This window comes from Pagrus pagrus (assembly GCF_965226575.1).
Source record: "Pagrus pagrus genome assembly, chromosome: 8".
In the NCBI taxonomy this organism is placed as follows: Eukaryota; Metazoa; Chordata; class Actinopteri; order Spariformes; family Sparidae; genus Pagrus; species Pagrus pagrus.
Genome location: NC_140192.1, coordinates 2894489 through 2919600, shown reverse-complemented (window position 1 = coordinate 2919600; position 25112 = coordinate 2894489). Strand labels below are relative to the sequence as shown.

The window sequence follows — 25112 nt, the reverse complement described above, 5'->3', positions numbered from 1 at the left end:
AAAGTCTATGAGCTAACGGTCTGTTAGCTTAGCTCAGTCGCTAATGTGATAGTAATTTCCCACAGTTTATTTAAAATGCCTGTTTTTAACATCAGCTGATATCTTTCAAGTGTCTGCAAACCACTGATCTTTTGTGGAGCAGTCAATACTCTGACAGAGGAGGTCAAACAACAGTGAATCAGCTAATAAGATATGGTAGCTTCCTCCATTTTGGACTCTCTGTACCCTCAAAGCTCAGCACTATCCATCGGTCAACAACGCGAATTTGAGGGTCAAATTCACCCGATGTGATCGCTGCAAAGTTTGGCCGTTGTAGATCCTGATGTGACCGTGCCTTCAAACTTTAACAAAAGGCAACATTCAAAGCCATTACAGGCACCGTCAACTAACAAGAGCACTTTTAATACTTCGGTCAAAGGCAATCTCACCATACATGAATAAATGCTTTTTAGATATGAGTCAAAAATCCACAGTAGTCACCGAACACCGTGCATGGCACAGCTCACAAAAACCCCCAAAAAACTAGACATGAGAACGAACATTAACAATATTACATGCTAAATACAGAGCGAGCACAACTTTTGGTTTTTTCAGAAAGAATCTCTTAAATCAAAGATGGATCTGACTCTGACAGTTTGACTGGAATGTTTGGATCCTGACGAGGTTCAGCTTTAAGGTCGAACACTACAAAGCAAACATGCAGGAAAGGCGATAAAACTAGCAAGCACCATCGCAAGAATACATAAATAAGAATAAAGCAAACAAACTGAGGTGTGGCACATGCAACAAATCACACTAATAACCAGGGTTATCTGTTTTTTTTGAATAAGTTATATCCTCAGTTCGGCCAAGACAACCACTTAAAGCATGGGCGTGAGTGAGTTCTACAGTCCTTCATAAAAATAAGTTACCCTGTGTGCTGACTTCATTATTCAAAAAGGAGTGTCCCGAAAAAGAAAACGTATATATACAAAAGTTCATCATTCAGAAAAAGGTTTAGATTTTAGTCCGACATTAAGGATAATTAGAGTGTCAATCAAACCGTGTGTCAGTCCACAACAAGCTACAAGCCATAAAACAGACTTGAACCCTAATCTGATTAAAGGGGAAATGTCACAAATAATAATAAAATTACAGTTGATTAAGTGTTTGTGTGTGTGAAATCTCAAACTTGGTCATAAAGTATACTCTACATGGGACATGCACATAATAGTTAGGGGACAGGGACAGATTGTAGAGACGCAGTATTAAGGGGTGCAGGTCTGGGTGGTCCCCTGGAGGGAGGTGGGCACTGGTGCTGGGCTGCTGCACGCCCTGTAGCTCCGTTCAACCAAACAGCTGCTGCAGACACAGAAAGATTAGTTAATGACACGACACCAAGTGAACATGAAGTAAAAACAGGAAAATCACAAGCGTGACTCATAATAATGATGACTGTTCCATGTAGGTGCACCAGTAAAGCAGATCTCGTACTTTATAAGAGAGTTTCAGTGATTTAACGGTTGTTTGCTCTTTCACATAATAGAAAAAGTGATTAAACTTTGACTGATGCATCAACACGTTCAGCTGAAAACACACAAAATAATAAATAATAGGGTAAACCAAACAAACAGCTTTAAACCTGCTTTAACTTGTGGGGCCAAAACAATCAGTACTAAACACAAATTCAGCAGAAATTGCTGCATTTTCTGGAGAAAATCTGCCTTTTTCCAGTCACACTTGCTTTTATTGCTATTTCAACATGTCTGCCATGACAGAGCTTATCCTGTTTACTTCTACTAAACACACCAACTCATTTGAAATCTCACTCAACATCAACAAACATATCGACAGTAATCCACGAACACTTAACTGAAGCGTTAAAGTTCTTGCAGTGCTTACACTTCAGCTGAGGCTTAACGAGGCTTTGACTCAGTAAGTGCTTCAATTTTATGAAGACATTTTGAAATTTCTCACTAAACTTTTGCAGGTTCTGCTCACTTTAAAAACTTTTATATATCAAATGTCTTCTCGTTCAGTGCTTACATGACAACTTTCAACCTTTTAACTGACTTTGTCTAAAATCTTCAGGAGACCGTTCATTCATCTGCTTTCAGGGATCACACTTCAACTAACTCTTCAACTTTCTATTGCCCTCACTTGACCTAAAACTTGACCACTTGACTGCTGCTTCCACTGCTGAGACTCCAACTCTTTTCCATGCTCATACTTCAACTGATGCTTCAAACATTTCAGTGCTTCTGCTGACATTTTGTTCTTAAATGTTTTAACTGTAACTAAACGGACCGTCACGCCTCTTCTGGTTCCACAGCGCCGGCACGCTGTATGAAATGACACACTAGAGCGGAGCTATTGCAGAATCTGTCTGAAAAGGGCTACAGTTATTGTTTATTGTTATGAAATGTCAAAATGTCAGCTGTGACGAAGCTAATCACTCTCCTGATGCGTATGAGATTAAAGTTAAAATGTGGATTGAATTTCTGTATTCACATAATTGTGAAAATGATAGCTCTGGATCACAGCATCATCAGATAAGACACCATCATTTTCTATATTCACCTACAGAAACGTTTGTTAGTGGTGTACTTTACCTCATCACTGAACATAAATCTGAAGAACCATGAACAGTACTAGTTACTGAGGATTTAGTCTGTTTGCTAGCCTACTAGCACTCAGTGAGATAACGTGGCTTACACAACTATTTAAAATTAACTAATCTCCATCACACATACACTGCAAAACACTGAATTGCAAAACATTAAATGCGGAGAAATGTCTCTATTCTCCTACAAAAGCATTGGTATCAATATCAAGTATTGATCTTTCAGGTATTTATAAAGAATGCATGAGACATTTATGTAAAAAATCTCTACTGGCTTGGCCTGTGAAGAATATTCTTGGCGGTGAGGGAAAACTAATTTCAGACAATGAAAAGAACAGCAAAGTAATGATGAATACCATGTATGCATGAGCATTTCCAACATTCCCTACTGACACTAAATATTCTCATGTGTGCAGCCTAATTTACAGGTTCCTTGGCGTGCTGCGGCCAGGCGGCAAGTTTCTACGTGGAGCCTGAACACGCCTCGTCAGAGGCAGAATGTCTTCTGTATAACATGCCAGGACAATGACTTGGTGCCATCTGCCCCCTGAATGAATGCTCAGCAGTCAGGAGCTGCTCGGGCCAAGTCTGGTTTTTCGACAGTGCAGCCATCCCCACTGGAGGTTGATCCATCATGCTGTACAGGCCTTCACCTGGGAGGCTGCTAGCCAAACAAAAAATCCTGCCTTAATCCTGCTAGGCCTTCAGCCATAATGGGGAAGGAGAGAGACTGTTAGACGACAGATTGATAGATACGTGATGAAGGTCGACACCAACGTTTTTTATTGTTGTGGAGCAGCCAGGGGCACCTCATAAGTCAAGGTTTCTTCCTTCTTTTTTTATTTTTTAGCCAAAAAAAAGCAATTAAAACAAAATAAATTATGAGTTGGAAAAAACTACTTTTTTTATGAGACAATTTTTAATAAGAGCAGAAAATCCCTCCAAAACTCTTCGGATCATTGGACACTAATAAATATTTTATACAGATTGGATGAATGTAGAAGTTAAAAAAGTTTGTGATGAACTCAGAGACTTCCCTTCAGCTCTGCAGAGTTTATCAGCTAACTGTTTTTGTTTTCTGGCCTGAAACTTAGCAGTTCAAGTTTAACCTTTAATGTTTGCCGTCTTCAGTGCACTTAATGGCAAACAGAGAAAATTAGCTACATCATGGGAAACACAGGAGGGTCATCGAGCAAGCCAACTCACCAGACACCTACGCTAGGCTGAAAACAGGCGACGGTTTCTCCTTAACAATTTTATAGAAGGTGACAATAAGTCAGCTGAAAACACACAAAATAAACAAACCTGGTTTAACTCTGACCACTGCGGGGCCAAAACAATCTGTAGCAAACACAAATCCAGCAGAAACGGGTCAGCACTCATCTGAACTCGTGTTTCTGGCAACCTAATAAAAGTTAAGTCCTCTTTAGTAGCTTCATTCTCCATCATGTTCACCAGCTGGTTGTTAACTGTGGTTTAGTGCCGGGTAGGTAGCGTCTGCTGGATCTTTACCAGGGCTGCACAAACTTAACATCCACTTAAACCCTGTTCACACAGGACTGGTTCTACCAGGGGACCTCGTGTGATTTAGAAATAGCCCCCCACATTTGCAAGGGATAAGTGAAGTCTGTGTTTTCCCCGTATTTACTGACATTATCCCCAGGATAAGATGTCAAGGACTTCAGAAGCGGAGCATCTGTTCTTCAGCAGCCACACTCCTAATATAGTTATTGTGCCCACTTCCTGCATGTGTTAGAAGCATAAATACATATTTGTAGGTCATTTTGATTGAGTAAAAGATGCTTTGTGGCTTCACTTGACAACCTTTTTTCCTAACCTTCTCTGTCATCGCTTTTTAATATAGCCGTTTATTTTAGCCGTTCAAACGTACGAGCTGAGATCAAGTTTCTTACTTCAGCTGTGTGACAACAGAAGAACAGATGTTTGAACAGAAATACAACCCCAAATCACAGACATGGGATCGCCCTGTTTACACAGGACTAATATTATCACATGACCTCTGTGTTTAGCAAAATATGGTCGGTAATATTCTGCTGAATTTTTGCTTTTTACAAATAACATGACAGATTCGCACAAGACTAAGATTTAAGACGACCTCTGCAATTATAACAAATGACTCGAGGTTCCCAGGTCGTACAAGTCCCGTGCAAATACGGCTTTAATCCCTATATCCACATAACTGATGATTATCTATCAAAAATGTCATTGTGTTCATATTTTCCAAATCATCGTCACTACAACACTCAAAAATCTAGGTATTTAGTTGTAAATAACGTGATTCTTGATTTTGTTGCCTGATCCTAGTATTTATTAAGTGCTTTTGAGGAGACAAGGTATAACCTGTTATCACAATATTATTTTAAGGTCAAGTCGCAGCTGTAAAACCAAAACACTTGACTACAGAATGACAAGAACTATAACGCTGCATAGAGATGAGTTGAACTGCAGAGAAAACAGGGAGGTCTCTTTGCAGATTGCCACTCCTGAAGATGGCCAACGAGAGGAGGCTCTATCACAATCACATCGTGGCAGAGCTTAATGACGACTCAATGAGTTGCATGAGTCTGATACACTGATATATCAGTCTAATCCTGATGGAGACAGGGGAGAAGAGACCCTGGCAGGATAAAGAGGCTTAGACACGGAGGAGAACTGATACACTGTATGTGCGCTCTGTCTGCTGGCTGGCTGTGGTTTACCCTGTCTTTGACCATGGCAAAGCTCCAACGCTCTCTTCTCTCAACAGCTACTTATAAAAGTCCTGGGTTTACATTCCTCAACAGGACATGTATATGTATCGAGGAGCTCGGCAAGGAATTTCAAAACGAGAAGATTAATCCCCGTGTGCGTCTGTACGGTAGTAACGCAGTGGTTTATCCATCCAGAGGGGTCTGTGGTCTCAAACATACTGCCAAACACAACATTTCCCATTGGTAAAGTATTTATGGGGTATATCTTGTCTGCCCCTTATGGTAGTGTCTATACTACAGTGCAGACTGGGCTCCCGCCAGCATCTACACAAAGTACTTTTCAGTATGATTTGGGCCCAGCACATCCTGGGATGACACCACTAAAAGGAGCTCCGTTGTTTTATTCTGCACAGAGGAGGAAAAGTAGGGATTTACTGTCACAGAGACTGGAACAGTTTATGGGATGAGATGTGCTCCTGAGGCGAAAAAACCATGAGGCGTCTGCCAGGGTAAAGATCTGCAGATATATGAAAGCAATCTGTGGTTAACGATCGCTCTCTGCTGTGTCAGAACGTCTTAGCAGTCATGTGTAACAAACTGCGGCTGCAAAGGAATGAAAAGTATTGAGGAATGCTTTAATAAACAAAAAATATAATTGCCACAATTATATAAAAAATATATAAACGAGGAAGAGAATATTTTCTCAGTCGGGAAACTTTTCCCAGAAAATGTCTTCTTTGAAATCGACGACATGTCATCGTATTCTAGTAATTCTTAGTGACATTTAGTCTTAATAAGCGTCTTTTTTACCAGCGTAATAAACTCAAAGCTCACGAAGGAAGACGGGATAGAGAGCAGCACTGTTCGTGCTGGTAGATAGGCACATATGTACGTCTACGAATGAAGTGTTTTGATTTGAAACACTACTTGTGCCTAAATACACTTAGTGTACTGGCTGGTACGTCTGCATTGTCACTGCTGAGCGATGGACAAAATGTGGTTGAGCACCTTGTATGGACGACGCTGGTGAAAGTGGAATTAAACCAGTGTTCATTTTGTCAATGAAAACTATCAATCGTATATCTAACATATATTTGTGGGGAGCCAAAAAGCGATTCTGAATAATTGAAACAGTTTCCATTTTCTACAGTATTGATAAACTGGTGCCAGCTGCACATTTGAGGCAAATTAACAAGGAAAGGCACAGACACACCGACCGCCATGAAGAAAGTCGAGAGGTTGGTAACAGCTTCTGTTTCAGCATCAGTCAGCTATTAAACGAGATGTCCCTGTAAACCGACGCTTTTAAGTGTGCTGTGCTGTTGTTGGCTCAACATTTGTATTTTTCAAAGCTAAGCTAATCCCCCTCAGAGCTGTCAGGCCCGAGGCATCTCAGACAGCAGAGTTTAAGTTGATAGGAAAATACTTGGACGCCCTTCAACGAAAACTCACAATGATCACAATACAGGGCAGGAGTACATCACTGTTTAAAATAAGACATGTCCTGCTACCACTAGGGGGCGCTACGATTGTAACTGAATATTGGAATGTAAATGTGTTCAGGCCAGGACTCTGACGAAACACGTGCCAACTTCCCGTTTGGTTTAGATCATGGCACCAAGCAACATATTTGTATGTCTCTATGCGATACACGTGTACCGAATTTCATGCATATGGCGAAAAAGTCCCAGGGGCTGCGTTTAAAAGGGGCACTAGCAAGCCATTTTGCCGACCCCTGGCTGAAATTTGTCTTTTGTTCAAGGTTTCATGGGTTTAAGCCCTCAAAAATAAAAAGATCTCACTGTAGGATGAGCAACTGAAGCCATGAAACCCGACTATGCCAATTCCTCCGGTGTGAGAGGAGTGTGGTAGAAGCCCGGCGGCCAGCAGAGTAAACAAGGAAATAGGCTATTTGAACTAAAATGTGATAATTGTTTGATTACAGCTACTTAAGGACATGTAACTGCAGTGAGCCTGCTGTTGTGCTGAAAGGACACTTAATCGCAGCTGGGTTTGGCTGGTTCATGTGTTCTGGACGGTAGCGCTCCATCAGAGCTTCATGTGCACACTGTACAGCCTTCAGTGAAGTGAGTGACAGAGGAGTGAGCACTGTGCAACGTGAAGTCATAAAGTCCTTTAAAAGCTTTAAGAAACAGGCCTCCTGACTGTAGAGCAGTTAACTAATATTACTCACAGATGAAGAGGCTTTTAACTTTGATGTGGGATTTTTCTTTGAATGCAGAGGAGGCATGAGAGAAACAGCACACATAAAGACCGAACCCTCTTTTATTACCGCTTGAGCCCTTTTTCTTTACTTCCCAAACGTTTAGAGGAAAATGTCTGTTTCATAATTATTTTTCAAAATGTTGTTTGTGTTGTGCATATCGAACAGTCCAGCACTGAATCTGTACTCGTAAGAAAAGTGTACATCCTCTTTATGCGTGAAATATAAAACATGGGACTCACCGCTGCAGCTTTTATCTCGTCAGGCTTCTGTCTTCAAAGATGGTGACTTCAACCTTTAGATGATTCAGTCAAGGAAAAGCACTCGGAGCAAGTTTGGGTTCATTTTACATTCAATTAAAGCCAAATAAAATATGAAGTCACTTCACTTGGTACCTAAATATAAAGTTTAATGGTTCTGCAGTTATAGAGCATATTTCTTTTCCATTTTTGTACATCGGCTTCTTCAAGCCTCTGGGTGGGTTGGTGCTTCTCATCGCAGTGGCTGACATAAATCATAGCCCTTTGAAGGGTACGGATGTTGATACAAGACACACACTAGCAAACTAGACCGACCACTAACCTTTACTTCTGAGCCACGGCAAGTGACCCAACTGTCAAATACACTGGGACACTTAGTCCTTTAACCTCAGCTCTCTGCGCTACACTTGGATTTCAATGACGAACTCGTCTAACTCGTCAAAAACGGACGCTTTGGGATAGCGGTCGACCCCAAAGCGTCAGTATATATTGTCGTAAAGGATTAACAAATTATCACATACTGTTTGACACAGCAACCAGACTTTTTTTTGGTATCGGGGCTGTAAAGTGCTGCCATGGTCTTAAAGAGTCGAAAACCTGATAGCTTTTGGCATAAAAAAACTTTTTATATTTGTTTTTCTTTAAAGAAAATCACAGTCCACTGTATTGCAGGAGGAGGGACTATTAAATGATTATAAAAAAAACTTTCAAACCTCAGACTTGGAGGCGAATATAAATACTCAGGTGGTAGCATTAAGCAGTCACATCATCAGACAGTTACAAATGCAGTCATCATGTTTCTTTGGTTCGAATGTTAAAACAACAGTTCAGGTGAGACATTCCTGTCAATCTCCCAGCGCTCCTGTGCCAAAGTCAGCACAGCAGCCCGACAGTGTCGGAGAAATAATCCAGATCACTGTCAACCCAGTAAAACCAGAGACAAGAGGGGGAACCAAAAGCTCAGCTGTGAACAATTTCAGTCATATTTTGTTATCCCTAATCTCCCATTGCTGCCCAGTTACAATTAATTGGCATGTTGAGTCACCACTCCCCCCACACACACAGATGCTGGTACAGTCAGGATGTCGGTGCACACACTGATTTTATACAGATGCTATGGATTACATACTAACTTTTATCTGGTGTTTTTACAGGGTATCCCTACATGGCGCTGGATTTCCTGTAAGCTGCCCGGACTGCTGCTTTCCATTTTCATCCAGCAGTTACAGGCAGAGACGTGGTGGAGGCAGAAGGCCTGTAAATCACTAAATCTATTAGGTCATTGTAAACGCTCCTTGTTTTACTTAAAGCTGTGGTGTGATTGCATTCACATGTCCTCATCTTAGCGTACGTTTAACAAGTTAAAGTTACCCGAATTATTCGACATACCGTTCCTCTTTCCCACACAGGCTCATTCTTGTGTAACAAGATTTGTTTTTTATTATAAAAACATCGACTGTGCTTCTAATTTGTTTGTAAGGCGGGCAATCTGAGTTTAAGTTTACTCTTACTATTGTTTTCATTGTGTTTCCCATGAAATATGGAGTCAGACAAATGCCTGAAATTAATCTATTTAGGGGATCATTGTTCACAGTTTATTTACAGTTGAACAAGGCTCGGCAGCTCAGCCTGTGTGAAAAGAACAAACAGCGTTTCTTGGCTACGACAGACACTGAAAAAAGTAGGATACGACTCGCAGGCCTCTCTCGATGGGATCGGTGAGTAGAAGGCCTCGCGGTGCGTAGATCTTGTCGTTCTGCTCCTGAATGTACTTTGCGATCTTCTTCAAAACCTGAAGGAACACAGCAAACACAGGAAAATGTAGACATGTTGTAAGAGTCTCAATTGTTTACCACAGTATTTACACAAGACAAATGTTTTCATTTTCTATTGATTGACTTCTCAATTAATCATCTTTTCTGCTCTGGACAGATCCCTCATATTGTTCTGTTTTACTAGTGTAACGTAATGTACTAAACAAATCACAGCAGCAAATCATATCAGACTGGACATGAAAACAAAGTTGAAACTGACTGATCTTCGTTCAGAGACAGTTTTGCAGTATTAGCTAAGCTTACAAATCCTGACAACATCTGGCTGTCGACTGACTGACTGACTGACTGACTGACTGACTGACTGTATGTGTCATTAGAATGTCTCTTTTCATTTTTAAACCATCTACCACTCAAAAACACTTTCCCCCAGTTTATCTGCCTGGACAACACTGGCAAAATTCATAAAAAGTAGACGAAAGTTATCCTCTAGTAAAACTCCACTCAGCTGGTGACAGTGCTAACTTAACACACGCAGTAGACATTTTTGTAAAAACTGCTTCCTCCAAGGACGTGTATTCAGCATTTATGTCTAGATTATTATACTGACCGAGTAGACTCTGCTGCCTTTAGACCAGGGCTGGGCCTCTGTGTTTCTTTGTCAGCATACTAGCGGCTTAAGGCACAGGTATGGCTAATAACATCCTCACAGAGGATTTATTAGAGGAGGAAGATTATATAAACTGAGTTTATATTCTTTAAAGTAAGCTATTGTAAAATATTTTACAAAATAATTTTGTACCAAAACTCAGGTACTGCGTTGGCATAAAGACTACTAAACATTTTGGCTGTAAAACGTCAGAAAACAGTGGAAAATGCCCACAGTGACATCTTCAAATGTCTAGTTTTGAGCAAACCAACAAAACGAAACCCAAATATATTCGAATTGCAATTATATAAAAACAGAGAAAAGTGGCAAAACTTCAGATTTAAGAGGCTGGATCCAGACAACGTTTGGCATTTTTGCTTGATAACTGACTTATAATAATAATAGAATAATTGACAATACTGCTGCAAATTAATCTTCTGTCCATCAACTAATTGAATAATTTTCTGATCACATCAGCTCCACAACGTCCAGTTAAGTGTTATTACAATTTTCTGTTGTAAGGTTCTGTTGCTACCTGGAGTCCATCTAGCTAATCTTTGTTTGGCTAAGTAAGCAACCAGAGGATCCATCCAGCCAATCCAACGCATTCTTGAACTGAAAAGTTGAACAACAGACTCAGTTTTTACTTTGGTAATGACCAGTCCCTTCAAATTGCATGACTTTACGAGTTCTCATAAAACCCAAACTAAGCCAAATGTTTTTTTATCGCAGTTCTCTCCTGTCCACTGAAAGACAAATTCAGAGAGTAGAGAAAGACCGCTGACATACGGATCCATTTATAGTCAGCATGAAAGGGGCCAAAAGGGATTTTACATGTACACAAATCATAGTTATTTGCTCGCTCTCATAGAGGTCCAAAAGTTATTGATTTACAGCCAAACTGTGAGCCTCCACACAGCAGCAACATAGCTTCTGACAGTACTCGTCATCTTTAACCATCTCCAATATCATCTATACACCGTGTCATTGATAAGTATGCATGCAGCATTCAAAGCCAGATCCAGGACCTCTGCAAAATGGATGGTGATGTTCAGGGCTGGGAAAAAAACATCCACATGATATTCGCCTCTATGAGTTCTGAGTATGGTACCAATACCAGTTTTCTACATAACCCTTTTTTTAAATCGAGCAAAAGAGGCCGAACCTCTCAAATGTTGACTCTTGTCTCAACACAAGCACTTAAAAAAGATCTGTGAATAAATAAAAAGCTTAAAATTGAAAATACACGTGATAGAAATCAGGAACTAGCTAATCAAAGAATGAGTAAACAGGATTATCAATCTGACCAGACATCTGGTGGCAACTTGTTAGTCAAAAACAGTTGAAAGCCTCTACGCCAGTGTTTCTGGCATTTCCTGCCCTGCCTGTTTTAAAAGTTTCCCTTTTGTTCAGCTGGTCATCGAGCACTGATAGCGACCAACACCAAAGGCTGATAATGACCCATTCATTTGAATCATGCGTGTTGGGGAAGAACTACGACGAAATACTGTACATTTCTGGACGACTTATTTTTCATGGCAAAGACGGTGGTGAGAGGAGGATTTAAGAAACAAAAACTGTGGCTACATCTCCAAATAATCAAAGAGCAGATACAATTACAGAGACTTTTCTAACGCATGACTTCTCCTCTCACGTGGCTGGGTTATCTTCCCAGCAGCAGCACAGTGCCAACAGAGCTGGACCTTGAATGTAACCCCACCCTGAAGTGAAGCAGGTGACAAAAAGCTATGACAGCAGCAGCAGGGCTCTGCAGAAACACACAGGATATCTGGACAAAGCTTTGCTGTTGAAAGAGTGAGCGTGCAGCAGTGTTGGGAGACATGCCGAGCTGATTGTTTGTTAGGACTCGCAATCCCATCAGATTTATTCTGATCCTTTCAGATGTTTCAGTAAAGGGAAAATACAGTTTTTAAACAAATACTTTCAGGAAATAACAATGAGCTTCTTTTATGGATTTTATCGTCTTTCGATCTTGTTGTCATGTATCGTTCCATAATCTCACGACAGTTTTCAGCTACAAAAGTGAGCACATGTTGGCGAAAAAGTTGCAGACCTCGAAACTTTGCCTTCTTCAGAGCGAAACAGTCCCTCAGTTTCAGAGCTATTCAGAGTTTCACTAAACATATAACTGACATGTGCTCTAACAGGCTCCCTGTAGGTTGAGGCATCCTCAGACCTGCCTCACTGAAAACCTCCAAACATTAAATCATAATTAATATACTGTAAATACAATTAATTACAGAGCTACATAATGATTTTACAAGCAAACAGATGCTATATCAATCTGAGGCATATGGGCAAATATAATGCAATTTCTAACCGATATGGATGGCAGACGTATCCGTGGTACACTACGATGTGAACATCCATCGTGAATCATCGTCGTTTAATAAAGTATAAATGTTGTACAAGTTGTTACAGGAAAGGTGACGACCTCATTTCAGCTAACTGAGGTGTGATCCCATCACAAGACGGTCTCTAGTGTGTTTTCTGAGAATCTTTTCTTAGTTGGTGATAAATCAGTTCATTACGTAGTTGTTATGTGTGCACTGGATATCAGACTGGACACTTGACCACCCAAGTATAAGATGGGTGAGGCTGCTAAGATACATACACATTTGTACTTTTTGATCAGGAAACACACATTTTATACTGTGACACTGAGATGTTTCTCTACTGGGAATGACAAAGTATAGCCAACAGCGAGGAGAGATTGTTGTCTTCCTACCCGAAACTTTCAGCTCCCTGGCGATCTCCCACCAGCCAGCTGGCACCTTATATAGTTTTTTGTAATAAAAGGAGACAATATTGGATAGATAACTCATTATTTTAACATTACTTCAGCTTCAACCTTTCAGCTCAAGCAGCAATATTAAAATTAGAAACAGGACATCGGGCTCAAACCACATGCCGTGTCACGCTGCGCAGTTTCAGGAGGACACAGTATGAAGAGGACATAGATAGAAAAGTCTTCACAGTGCTAAATTGTGACACTGAAAACTGAATGTCCAAGCCGTTTTGGATGAGTCAGAATTTTTTAGAATCTAACTTTGGTTGCAAACACCCCCCCGCTCTCTTCTTGTCTCTGGTTGAGCACAAAGTTTTTGGCTAAAATGCTCATATACTTGGTCTCGACTGGAACTTGGCTAAGATGTTCACAAAGTTTTTGACAAACACTTGAATTATGAAGTGTTTTTATCAATGTATGAGTAAAATGATTTACCATTTCCCCCTACAAAGAGGGATCAAGTTGAATATGACTAAAACTCACATGGATTTGAGATTTGACAGCTGACATAATTAAATCTACATGATGTGACCTCATATTGGTATATTACCTATAGGCTGTTTAATAACCAGCCATATTCATTCTAACTGTACGCATCTATGCAGGTGAAATATCTCTCACCTTCTCATAGTGAGTCTCCATACACAGGAAGACGGTGTACGCTGTGAGGCAGGCCAGACAGCCTTCAATATACGACTGGCTTCCCAGCTTCTCCGCTTCAGCATACAGGTTATTTAGTGTCCGCACCGTCCCCTCAAACTGCTGTTTGTCAATCTGAAACACATGGAAACATCAAGAAAGATCCGAGGGTTAAAATCATGACACAGGGCACACAGCCAGGCATGCATTTGGACAGTAGTGTGTGAGTGCTTTCTGCCTCTGTGGGGATATTCAAGTGGAAACCGGTCTTATTAGCACCAGATCGTTTTTCTCCACTTCTTTCCATCTCTAGATAAATGAGGGGCTGACTTTTCTTGGACTGGTCATACATCAGGGGAGTGCTGGGCCTCCTTCCCACATTGGAAACACCTCCTGGAATTATTAGGATGCTTTGGCCAAACGCTCCGTGAATGTTTTCACTTAATAGCTGACTGGACATACGTGCTGAAAGCAGGACGCACACAGTGACACCAGGAAGGAATCGTTCTCCAGTGGCACAGGCTCACCTCGAGTAAGATAAAGACGTACTGTAGCTCTGCTGTTCTGCAGACTGCTCGCAGCTTTTGGCAGGAAAACTGGCTGATCATCAAACCAGAGATTCTCAACAATTCCTCAAATGAAGGTCTGCTGCAGGGAAGACGGGTGGATGTGGAGAACTGCTATACTCAGAGGCTGTTTAGACTGGGTGATGGTGCCCATAGAGGAACTGATGATCTATCTGAGGCTGTTTACACTTGGTCTCAACATCCGTCATGAGCGACACAGCTTGTGCACAGCTTTACGCCCGTCAGTTCATGGTATTAACATGTGTTTTGTGTGACCACAATGTTTTCTACACAAATAAAGAAATATCTCCATGTATAATGTTGCCGAATTAACAAGAAGGCCCAAATAGTTAATGATTTGTTGTAGAGTGTTTCACAAAGTTTATTAAGTTAAGTTAAGTTCACAACCCACAAAATTTGGTGACTTCTTAAAGGAGTCTGGAGACTTTCTCCATGGGCTTTCAAGGACATAGCTTATATCATGTTATTAGTCACTGTTTACCATTAATAAAATGCTGTCTTCTTTCATGAATTTAGTGTAGATGATAAAATCAGTTCAAAAGCTGCTAAATGTTGGCAGGTCAGATGCTCTTTAGACACAGACGTAGACGGGCTGGTGAAACGATGCCACGACAGACCGACGCTTCTTACAAGGAAAGAAACAACTTCATGTTTTGCGTTAAATGCCGAATTTAAAAGAAGGCATGAATGATGTAAAATTTGTCATAGCAAAGTTTCACAGAGTTTCTCTTCTCTCTTAAAACAACGTGATTTGTAAAAGGAGCGTGGGAATGTTGCGATCACTGGTTCATGGTTAGTTGAAACAGACGTGTTGGCAGCTTAAGAGAGCCCAAACACTTAATTTACTTTACATTGAATAACATGAAAATCAGACAGCGTGTAATCCACTCTGCCTGGTGTTGTGATTTCTTGCTCTTGTTTCATGGAAGACGTCAGTTGAGTGTGTGGTCGTTCACACCACCTCCGGATGTGCTCGGAGTGATCGGCTCTCAAATGCGTCCTCAAAGCTACTTGGGGTTGTTCACACCTGTACTTTAGAGGTGTCCATCCACTCGTGATCAGATCACACAGGACACATGGGGATACCAGGTCTGAACAGCCTCTCTGTGATACTGAGGGGGGAAAAGAAGGAGCCTCCAGACTAGACGAGGAGCCAGCCAGGGACCTCCTGAGCCTCTGTAAACCCTCCAATGTTCTGCTCCCTTGTGCCTGAGGAATGCAGCAACAAGCTCCAGCACATCAGTGGTCTTAGGCGTGTTTGGTACCAGCCATGGAGAGCCTTTGTTCTCCTTCTAATTTTCCAATTCAGAGGCTGCCGTTCAAACCACATCTCTCCGCCTGAGCATCTTTCCATTACATCTGACGCAGCCATATATGCATTACAAAAATGAGTGCGAGGCTACAAATTCAAGTGGGGAAGAGGATATTCTCCTAATTGTTTCTGTCACTAAATATAACGTGAACAGAGGAAATAAGTATTAGACACAGGTCAGTGAAAATTACCAGCTCTCAATTAATGAAACGCTCTTGAATGATTTGGCAATCTGGCTGCCAAATACATTCAGAACACTGCGTGCTTTCCCTGTTCTTTGGCACAGTCCTCCGACAGCATTACAACAGGAAAGAGTAACCAAAAATAATAAACCCCACAGCCTGAGATAATTGCCTGCAAGAATGTGATGTTACTGCATGCAAACTGCTGCAAAACAGAATCTGAACTATATGGCAAAATCAAACGCTGGTGTCAAAAAATGTCAGCTCATTTTTAACAACACAGTGACACAATTGACTGTCCTACATATGGAAGCCACTAAGCAGCGTGTCATTATACTGCATATTTCATAAACAGGGACTCCAGCAGAACATTAAAGAACATATGTGGAAGGATCTTTTTATGATAAGGGGACATATGCTTTTAAGCATTCTCCATTTGTCCAGCACTTCCGTGTGTTTGTTTGTGTGTGTGTGTGTGAGAGCTGAATCCGACCAGAAAACATGGGAGACCACCCAATCAAGAAGGGAAGTGCCAATAAACCACCAGTGAGCGGATGAAGTGTTGTGAAGCTGCTCGTTTCATGTGGTGCGTGCATTTCAAAAACTTAAGCTTCCTGTCCTGCGAACTATGAACTGTTTGGCTGGCACCGCCTTTAATGTGGCGAGGAGACTGTTCGGTCTCAGCGACCCATTCTTCCTGCTCAACATCATTACCGATGCCTGCTCTGAACCCACTTCCACTGCGGTTCACACGAAGGCAAAGTCCAGCCGGGTTTCTCTGGAGATGCTGCTGAGAGTATTCTTCACTTTTGGCTTCATTTTCCCTCTTGATTAGAGACGCCTGTTTGTTTCCTGTGCCAAAGCAGCGACTGTTCATCCACTCTGATGAAGGATTATTTTCCAGCGGCGAAGGCAAAATCAAGTGAAATTATAATATTTAATTCATTTTCTATTTTTCCTTTTTCTCTTTTCTTTAGAATAGTTTTGCTCCTAAATAACCTGGTTCTTGGCAGCAGACTCTGTGAAACAGTAAACTGATCACACCAGGTGGAACAGTGGCTCAGAGGTTTACACTGCTGTCTCAAAGCAAAGAAGTCCTGGGTTTCACTGTTCAGGAAGTTCACATGAATTTGCAATAATGGACATGGATCACATTATATCTGGTGCATAAAGAGGAAAAACACATTTACAGCACCCATACTTGTACAAAATGTCTCAAAATGTGCCTATTTAGTGTGCCATACTTGGTAAAACACTTTACAAAGTGTAATATGAAACTTTAACACTGATGAAACACGATAAAAAGAGCAACTGCAATGAGATACATTATAAGGAAGGAAATATCAAAGAACTCATAAAACAACACCATAAAATTGACTAGAGCTACAACGATTAGTTGATTATTCAATTAGTTGATTAGTCTGCCCAAGAGAAAATAACCAAGCCAACTAACTCGATAACTGATTCATCGTTTCAGTCACTTTTCAAACAAAAATGTCCAAAAATGTGCAAATGAATCTGCGTGCAGACCTGTCAGCTCTATATGCGGATGTCCTTGCTACAGCTCATTGAAGCATGTAGGACTGACAGTCCACAGTGGTTTGGTACAACCTGTATTTTCTGAATATGTCTAACAATGACAGCCCTGCAGGTGGTGCTTCTTGTTCTACCCTTTCTTAACTATGTGGCATTAAAAAGGGTCATGGTGTAATATTCTCACATTGGTCATATCGCCCAACCCTACTCCTCAAACCGGTCTGAACACCAGTGAGCCAAAGACAGGACAGATGTGTTAGTGTAACTGAACCTACCCTGGTCTCCAGCTCAGACGGGAACTTGGTCTGGAACTGGCACACAGTGCCGTTGGTATAATCTCTCTGAATGAAGACTTTGGCAGCGACGGCTGCCTGTTGCCTCATGTCCTGCAAGCTGTGAGTCTGTGAAGAAAAAGCAGGAGATTACAATTTATACAAGCTCATATCAACATATGATACACGCTGGACTCTGGAGTCTATTAATAAATGAATACACTGACCGTGATTTATCTATTAGCAACATAACTTTATTTATATACCAACTACAGACAAGCTGAGAAAGCCAGTTCAAAGTGCTGATGGAAGGCTTTCACAGAGTATCTCATTTATGTCTGTAGACCATAAACATTTCATAGAGATAAATCTGAGACTTTAATCACAAGGCCTATCTGTCATTTAAAGGTGCACTATGTAGTTTTTGAGCAGAAGTTTTGATCAGAAGAGGAAGAACTTCAGTGACAGATTTTTTTTCATGCCTGAACAAACTGAATAAACTGTATTTGTTTTCACAACTGAATAAAATGAATAAACAAACTGACCTTAAAGGACAACACAATTTATACTGTTTTACTTTGTTAATATGTGGCGGACTCTGCCACCTTTCTAGCTTCAAAAAGTGTTCTGGGACCTTATTTTCCTCTGAGAACAGCTTGTTTATTCACTTATGGGAAAGATAAATATTTCTGAGTTTGTATTACTACGGGTTTCATCACGATATGCTAATATATCGATTCTTTGGATGGCGATACGATATTTGCTGATATCACAAAGTCTGCCACGATTCAATTTCATTCATACATGGACCTGCAATCAATATGAGATGATATCATATGTCCATTTAACACAATCAGTTACATTTATATCACCTCACAAACAGCAACTAAAATATGATTTGACACTTTTATTACTGAACTCTTTAGTGGAAATATTATTTTATCAGTGGTTCCAGACATTTAAATGGAAAACAATCTATTGTTTTTAATTAAATAAAAGAGAGCACTATGGATGGAAACTGTGACACACACATGCCATGGGTATTTCAAAATAAAGGCATATCTTTAGGGTGGCGCAATATGAATCAATGTTTTCACTTTGCATCAATGCTATTGGATCGTTGATCATTGAATTGATTTATCGATCTGGATTGATGTATCATTACAGCCCTAATTATTACCTCATTAATATTCTGAGTTTGAATTTATTCTCCAGAACAACATAGTGCCCCTTTAAGATTTCTACTTAAATGTGTTATATAACTATATGAGGCCTGTCAGGCATAGATAAATGGACTATGGACTACATTCAGCACTAAACCACATCTGATGTCTTGTCCAGAGTTATTTTGTCTCTGTTGTCTCTGTTGAGTTGCACTTACACTGGTTTTATCTGCTCTTATTGATCAGCTGTGAGCTTGTGTTTTCACTCTCAGAGGATCAAGGCAGCTCACAACTACCGTCAACAACTTTCCTCATTATTTCACCATCTTAAATCATCTTAATACTGTCAGGAGGTCGAGTTTTGACAAGTACCAGAGCCTCCTCCTTCTTCTTCTTCCTCCCCTCCTTGAAGCCAATTAGTCCCCTATGGTTTCATCGTGTAAAAAAAAAAAGGTATGTAATTAGCACACTGCTAATAACTCATGAAACGCAGTCGGTACTTAACTCCCCGGATAAATAACACTTTGCTGACACTCCCGCATACACGAGTCGTTTAGGAAATAACCAGGCTCGTTAGCAAATTATGCGACTGTGCTACAAGTGAACATGACCAGCCAAGTTACCGACCGACCGCTGAGCTACCAGCCGGGCTAACGCTCCTCAACTTTCCTCCCGTTTTTCTCTCCGACAAACTCCCAGAAAACACGAACAAAATGTGACACTGAGCCTGAATTACTCACGCACGACTGACCGCTGAGAAATAAGGTTGAAAATCATCGTTAGCTTACCTCTGCCATGGTGAACTCGATTTCTGTTTATCTTCCGCTAGCAGCTTTTAGCACGTACTGTGGAATAACACTTCCGGGCGGAAACGTTTGTGTCGGAATAAAGGTTCCGTTTAAAGGGGACTGACAATCGTGGACAAAAGTAACTAAATACATGTACTCTAAAAATCAAGGCAATCCTGAGGTACTTTATTTGAGTATTTTGATGTTGTGCTTTTTCATACATCTGCTCCGCTACACTCAAATGGGAAATATTGCACTTTTTATCAAACAGCATGACTTCTACTTATCTGCAGATGAGTATTATGTATATTTAAATTTCTCTCCAGGCGTCAGTAGTAATAATTTAATGTCATAATAGGCTAGATAATAAAATAATCCCGACAGAGGGCATTTTGCATGCTTGGTGATTTATTTTACTTTAATATTTAAAGGTGCACTATGTGAAAGATCTTCACTTACTGATTTTTTTCTGCCTAAACAAACCAAATAATCAACCTCTCTTTGTTTTCATGACTGAATAAACTGAATAAACAAACTCACCTTAAAGGACAACACAGTTTCATATCGTTTTACTTTGTTTATATGTGGCGGACCCTGCCACCTTTCTAGACCCTTCTGAGAACAGCTTGTTTATTCACTTATGGAAAAAATACATATTTCTGAGTTTGTATCATTACCTCATTCATATTGTAAATATTAAAATTCTGAGTTTGAATTTCTTCTCCAAAACTAGTGCACCTTTTAAATTGTTCTCATACTACGTCTGCACTTTTATTTAAGTATAATTTTGAAATGCCGGACTTTTACTTATAATCGAGTACTCTGACAGTGTGGTGTTGCTACTTTTACTTAAGTAAGGATCGGATTCATCCTCCACCAATGTGTAACAGGTCACGGTTGTGTGGCAATGCAGAGTAGGCTTTACAAATCAGACTCAACTTGCAACTTGGTGATCATGCATCAATTCAGTGTTACGATAAAACAGTGTGACATGATTACGTTATCTCAAGCTGCAGCAAGTCTCACAGTTTTGCATGATGAGTGACAAACAAAAAACAGGACAGAATCATTTTAAAGTTGTGAGAAAACGTATTTGTAGTTAAAGACACACAAACGCTGGTATTGTCCTTTTAATGTGACATGCCATTTCTGTGTCTCAGATTGTTTTTTTGTTTGAAATTTAAGTTTGAGGGCAACACTGAGCTCAGATTAGGTTTCCACAACAGCATTAAGCTGAAATACCCGAGAGAGACAGATGTTCCTGGCCTCAGACCATCACAGACCTCAAAAGCCGCAGTTGTGCAAGCAGATACATTTGCAAATATGAATAGAAATTTGTCTTTTTAAGAAGAGCTCTGGGCCTTGAGACAGATAGGCTCCCCGCGTTTGAGAAAGTCCAGACAAAAGCCAAAATATTCTTTTACACTAATATTGTGAAAAATGTGAAACATATTGTGACCATCAAGAGTGGGTTGTTATTTGAGAGGCAACTGGCTACTTAACCCCTCCACACACAGCTCAAGTCGACAGATAGCAGCAGAAAAACACGCCTGTAAGAGTTATAGAGCTTCAGTATAACAACTCTGGCAAAGTCAGGATGGATTTTCACAGCCTGTCAGGAGCTGGTGTGAAGTTTGGAGGGCTTGCCCTTGAGGAATGCATTCTTCACAGCCATCCCATGCATCACGAGGGGACTGAGCCGGGCTTTCAGAGGGTAATTAGTGGATCTGTATAAATGTAAAAATCCAACTATTGCTCCCTGCACTGGGCTTGTTTGTCTCCTGACAAGAGGGGTGGGTCTTTAAGCCCCTCAGCTCTGCGACGGCCGGTGTGGGAGAGCCCACTAATCAGCACCATTTGGGCCCTTTCGTTTACAACACATGCTGGTTAACAGCCCACGACAATGGCTTTTTACTGCTGCTCAGGCCGCTCATGCTGAAATGGCTCTCTAATGGAAACACTATACATCCTTTTTCAGATGATCACTTCTGGGCCAGTGTGCTATTTATAGAGCGAAGCGGCACCTGGACCTTCCAGCTCAGTGAACGTCACTCTAAGAGGGATTATATAGAACATATACATGACAATCATGTCAATTAATGAGTGCAGGTATTGGATGCAAACAAAAGGGAGAGTGGTACGAACACTGACGGCTGTAATGGGTTTGATTTTCACTGAAGCATTGCCACAAACCCTGCTCTCTCACACTGTGAGGTGGAACAGAAACAGCACTGTGTGAACATTAGGGGCGAGAGGTTAACCTCAGTCTGTGAGGGAAAATCTGCTCAATTACATTTTTATGTTTTTCTGGTTATTTCTTAAGTTTTGATGACTTTGCCTGGAGCGCCTGTGTTTAACCATAATTACCCACATCTTGACTCAAGCGTTGAGCATTAAATGCCAAAGACGGAGGCAAATTAAAGAGAACACCTCGCACCAAAGATGAAAAACTAAACAAGGGGATTTTTCTCATCACCTTTTAAAAAGCAGAGCAGCTTCTCCAGACTTCAGACAGCAGGCCCGACAGATATCAAGTCACTTCTTGACATAATTTCTTTTTATAAAAAGAAACGTACTTATGTGCAATTTTTAGGCACTTATTAAGTATTTTTGGTTTTCTACCACTTTATACTCATCACATGTTAGAGGGAAATGTTGGACTTTCTACTCAACCACATTTAGCTGACAGCATCGTTACTTTCAGATTAGATAGATTTTTTAATTGGCTTGATAGGAAATTTGCATTTTCTCCATCTGACTTCTGTTTCTATGCAAATATTATGTCTCAAATATGTTTGGTGTCACAATGACATAAAGCTTTATTATTTCCTCCAAAATAATCAAACTAATGTTTTCAAAAATCTACATATTTGCTGTATTATTTGCTTTCCAGCTTTTGCCGTGTGTGACGAAGACTGTTTCCGTCACTGCTCTCTTGTTGTTGAGATGAAAAGCACATTTTTGCACAACGGAGGACTTTAAATAACATTTTGAATGCAGAACTTCTGCTCGAGAATGATGATCTCCATACTTCTCATCCTGGCCTCCTTGCTCTGCTTCTACATTTCAAGTTGAAGCGATCCACGTCACCCTGAGGCCTTTCATGCCTTGGCTGGACATCCACGCATACAGGAGTTCATCCACACACAAGCTGGTTCCTTTCAAACTGAGATTTAAAGGCCAACTGACTAACAACTGAGGATCTACGAGTGGAAAAGCATGTCCTTGACAGGAAGTTAAAGCTGCTTCTTGTGCTGCTTTGTTGAAATCTTTACATCCTTTAATGTCCTCGAGCTCCGAGGCTTTAAACTGCTTCCCTGTGAGCAGCCAAGCAGAAACAGCAGCCGCAAAAAATAGTGCTGAGCTGTTCCTGACAGCAGCCAGCGTGCTCATTTGTTCCAAGTATTTTTTACTATATTAACATTATACTGGAAATACTGATGAAGAAATCTGTGCCTGTCAGTGACCTCAGTTGGCAGCTTGTGGGAACTGCAGCAATTTAAACTGAATAAACACAGGGATCATTTATCATTTTTTACTTTAACCAGGTCACTGCGTCAGTTACAGAGGAAAATAATAAATAACTTAATCACTAAGAAAAAGTAGAAACATCGAAATAGATTAATAAATTAAATAGAAATGATGAAACACAAAAAATAAACGTCATTTAAGAAATAAAAGATAATATACTGAAATTAATATTGAAATAAATTAACATATAAAGTATATGAAAAATAAATGAAATGATCAAGACATAAATATATGTCCTCTATTTATTTTAATGCATTTAAATGTATTCATTGCTGTACTTTGACAATCCTATTTCGTATTTATTTATCTATTTATTTATTTCCGTTGCTATAGGTTGAGGTTAGTACCACCTGCCTCAAGACACATTAACAAGCAAACAAACAAACAAACAAATAAATTAATGAATAAATAAATTATCAAAATGTTAAAAAGAAACAAAGATTATAGTCACAATTCATTTCAAGCTGTGTTTCTTGCATTTAATTATATTTATCTCTGAGTTAACTTTAGTGATCATGGTTTTATTTATTTATTTATTTATTTTATATCATTATTATTCATTTTTCCTCCCTCTGCTGCTGAGCAGTTGAACATGTCAGTGTGTGGAGGAGTGTGTTGAAATTCCAGCGAGTGTGGATCTTTTTTTTTTTTTGTCGGGCTGCTAAATGAAAGCCAGACATCGCAGCACCTGCCCACATAATTATTCATTCATTGCCATTCATCAGCACCCACATTAACCACCACAGATAACAGGCGAATTAATCATATAATCTTATAATTTAGGGTTTTTTAAACAGTAAGTACAAAGAGTAGGGAACATTTCTTCAAAGCTACGTATACATCCAAGCTTTGAATTTGCTGTATTTCATGCATGAATACCTCAGTCACACATGGTTTATGTGCACCACTCAAAATGTCCCTCGTGCCACCCCAAATTACCAGCGTAATGACACGACGTTATTACCTTACCTCCATATGACTCATTGCATCAGATGTGGTCGACAGCATGCATTCAACAGCCCGTGGAAATTCAAACAATCACTTTCCACAAGATGGCTGGGACGATTTAAAGGGAAACATACATGCCTCTAAATGTTTATTAGCTGTTTAATATCCTGTTTAGGGTGTCTTTTATCAGTTCGGTGTTGTTAAGTCCCTCGGTTAAGTCACCGTTTCCTGTAGGGGACCAGTGTTTCTCCTCCTCCTGCAAGCTTTGCACCTTAAATCTGTATCGTGCACTTTATTTTCTGTTGGCAAAAAAATGTAAATTTTTATTTTCTGGTGAGACACAGAATGGCAAAAGCTCCCTGTTCATTGTGGCAAACAGTGTGTTGCCCTCATGTTGGGCATGTTTTGACTGGGATCGGGGGAGTCGGATTACCTCATATTTCATTCAGCAGTCTGAGGGGCATTAATCATCCCGTTAAATCGAGACAGTTTTATAGTGTTGTGTGTGAGAGTGCTTATAACCCACATAACTCTACTGCTCACTAAAGACCTATGTACCCAAATGTCCAACTTAACAAGCAGAAATCTTTACAGCTGGGCATTCCTGCACAGTTCCTATGACCAAAACGTTCCTCCACAAAAAACCAGCGGCCAAAACCTTCTCGCTAATAAAGTCATTTCAATTCTGTTCTCTCTTTTCTTTTTTGATGCCTGACTGGTTTTGTTGAATATGAAGACAATAGTGGTTTAAGTGGTTTAAACTATAGAACAAAGATGAGAAACAGATTTAATCATCTGCCAGCTCAGGAGCACATACAGCAAACTGTTTCCAAAGCACTTAAAGATGATTCTAGATTAAAAAATATATATATATTCAACAGTATGAACATCAACCCACATCAAGGAAGTCCAGGACTGTGATCCAGATTAATGTTCAGTTATTACTTTGAATATTTTACTCATACAAACTGTCTTCCTTATGGATTTTAGCAGGGCTTCAGTCTGACCTTCTTAAAACAAAACAAACCATGTATTATTTTTTTTTTACATGCTCAGCTGAGCAGCTGTGCACAGACCAAAAAGACTCCATGCTTGCAAATAATTTGAATTAATTAATTGGTAATGAA

General features: G+C 40.2%; 1 protein-coding gene across 2 annotated transcripts; it reads right to left on the bottom strand.

The window, feature by feature from the left end:
* Positions 1 to 381: 381 nt before the first annotated feature.
* LOC311261438 (golgin subfamily A member 7-like) lies at positions 382 to 19594 on the bottom strand. 2 transcript variants are annotated; one of them, XM_084360051.1, is made up of 6 exons: positions 19507 to 19594; positions 17559 to 17684; positions 13649 to 13801; positions 9488 to 9589; positions 7780 to 7832; positions 382 to 1341 (listed from the first exon to the last, which is right to left on the bottom strand). In XM_084360051.1, exons 1-5 carry the CDS (start codon positions 19513 to 19515, stop codon positions 7791 to 7793), a joined length of 432 nt encoding a protein of 143 aa, XP_084216177.1. In that variant the 5' UTR covers positions 19516 to 19594; the 3' UTR covers positions 382 to 1341; positions 7780 to 7790. The 2 variants fall into 2 exon arrangements, with proteins under 2 accessions (XP_084216177.1, XP_084216178.1); XM_084360052.1 differs by having other exon boundaries at positions 382 to 1338.
* Positions 19595 to 25112: the final 5518 nt, after the last annotated feature.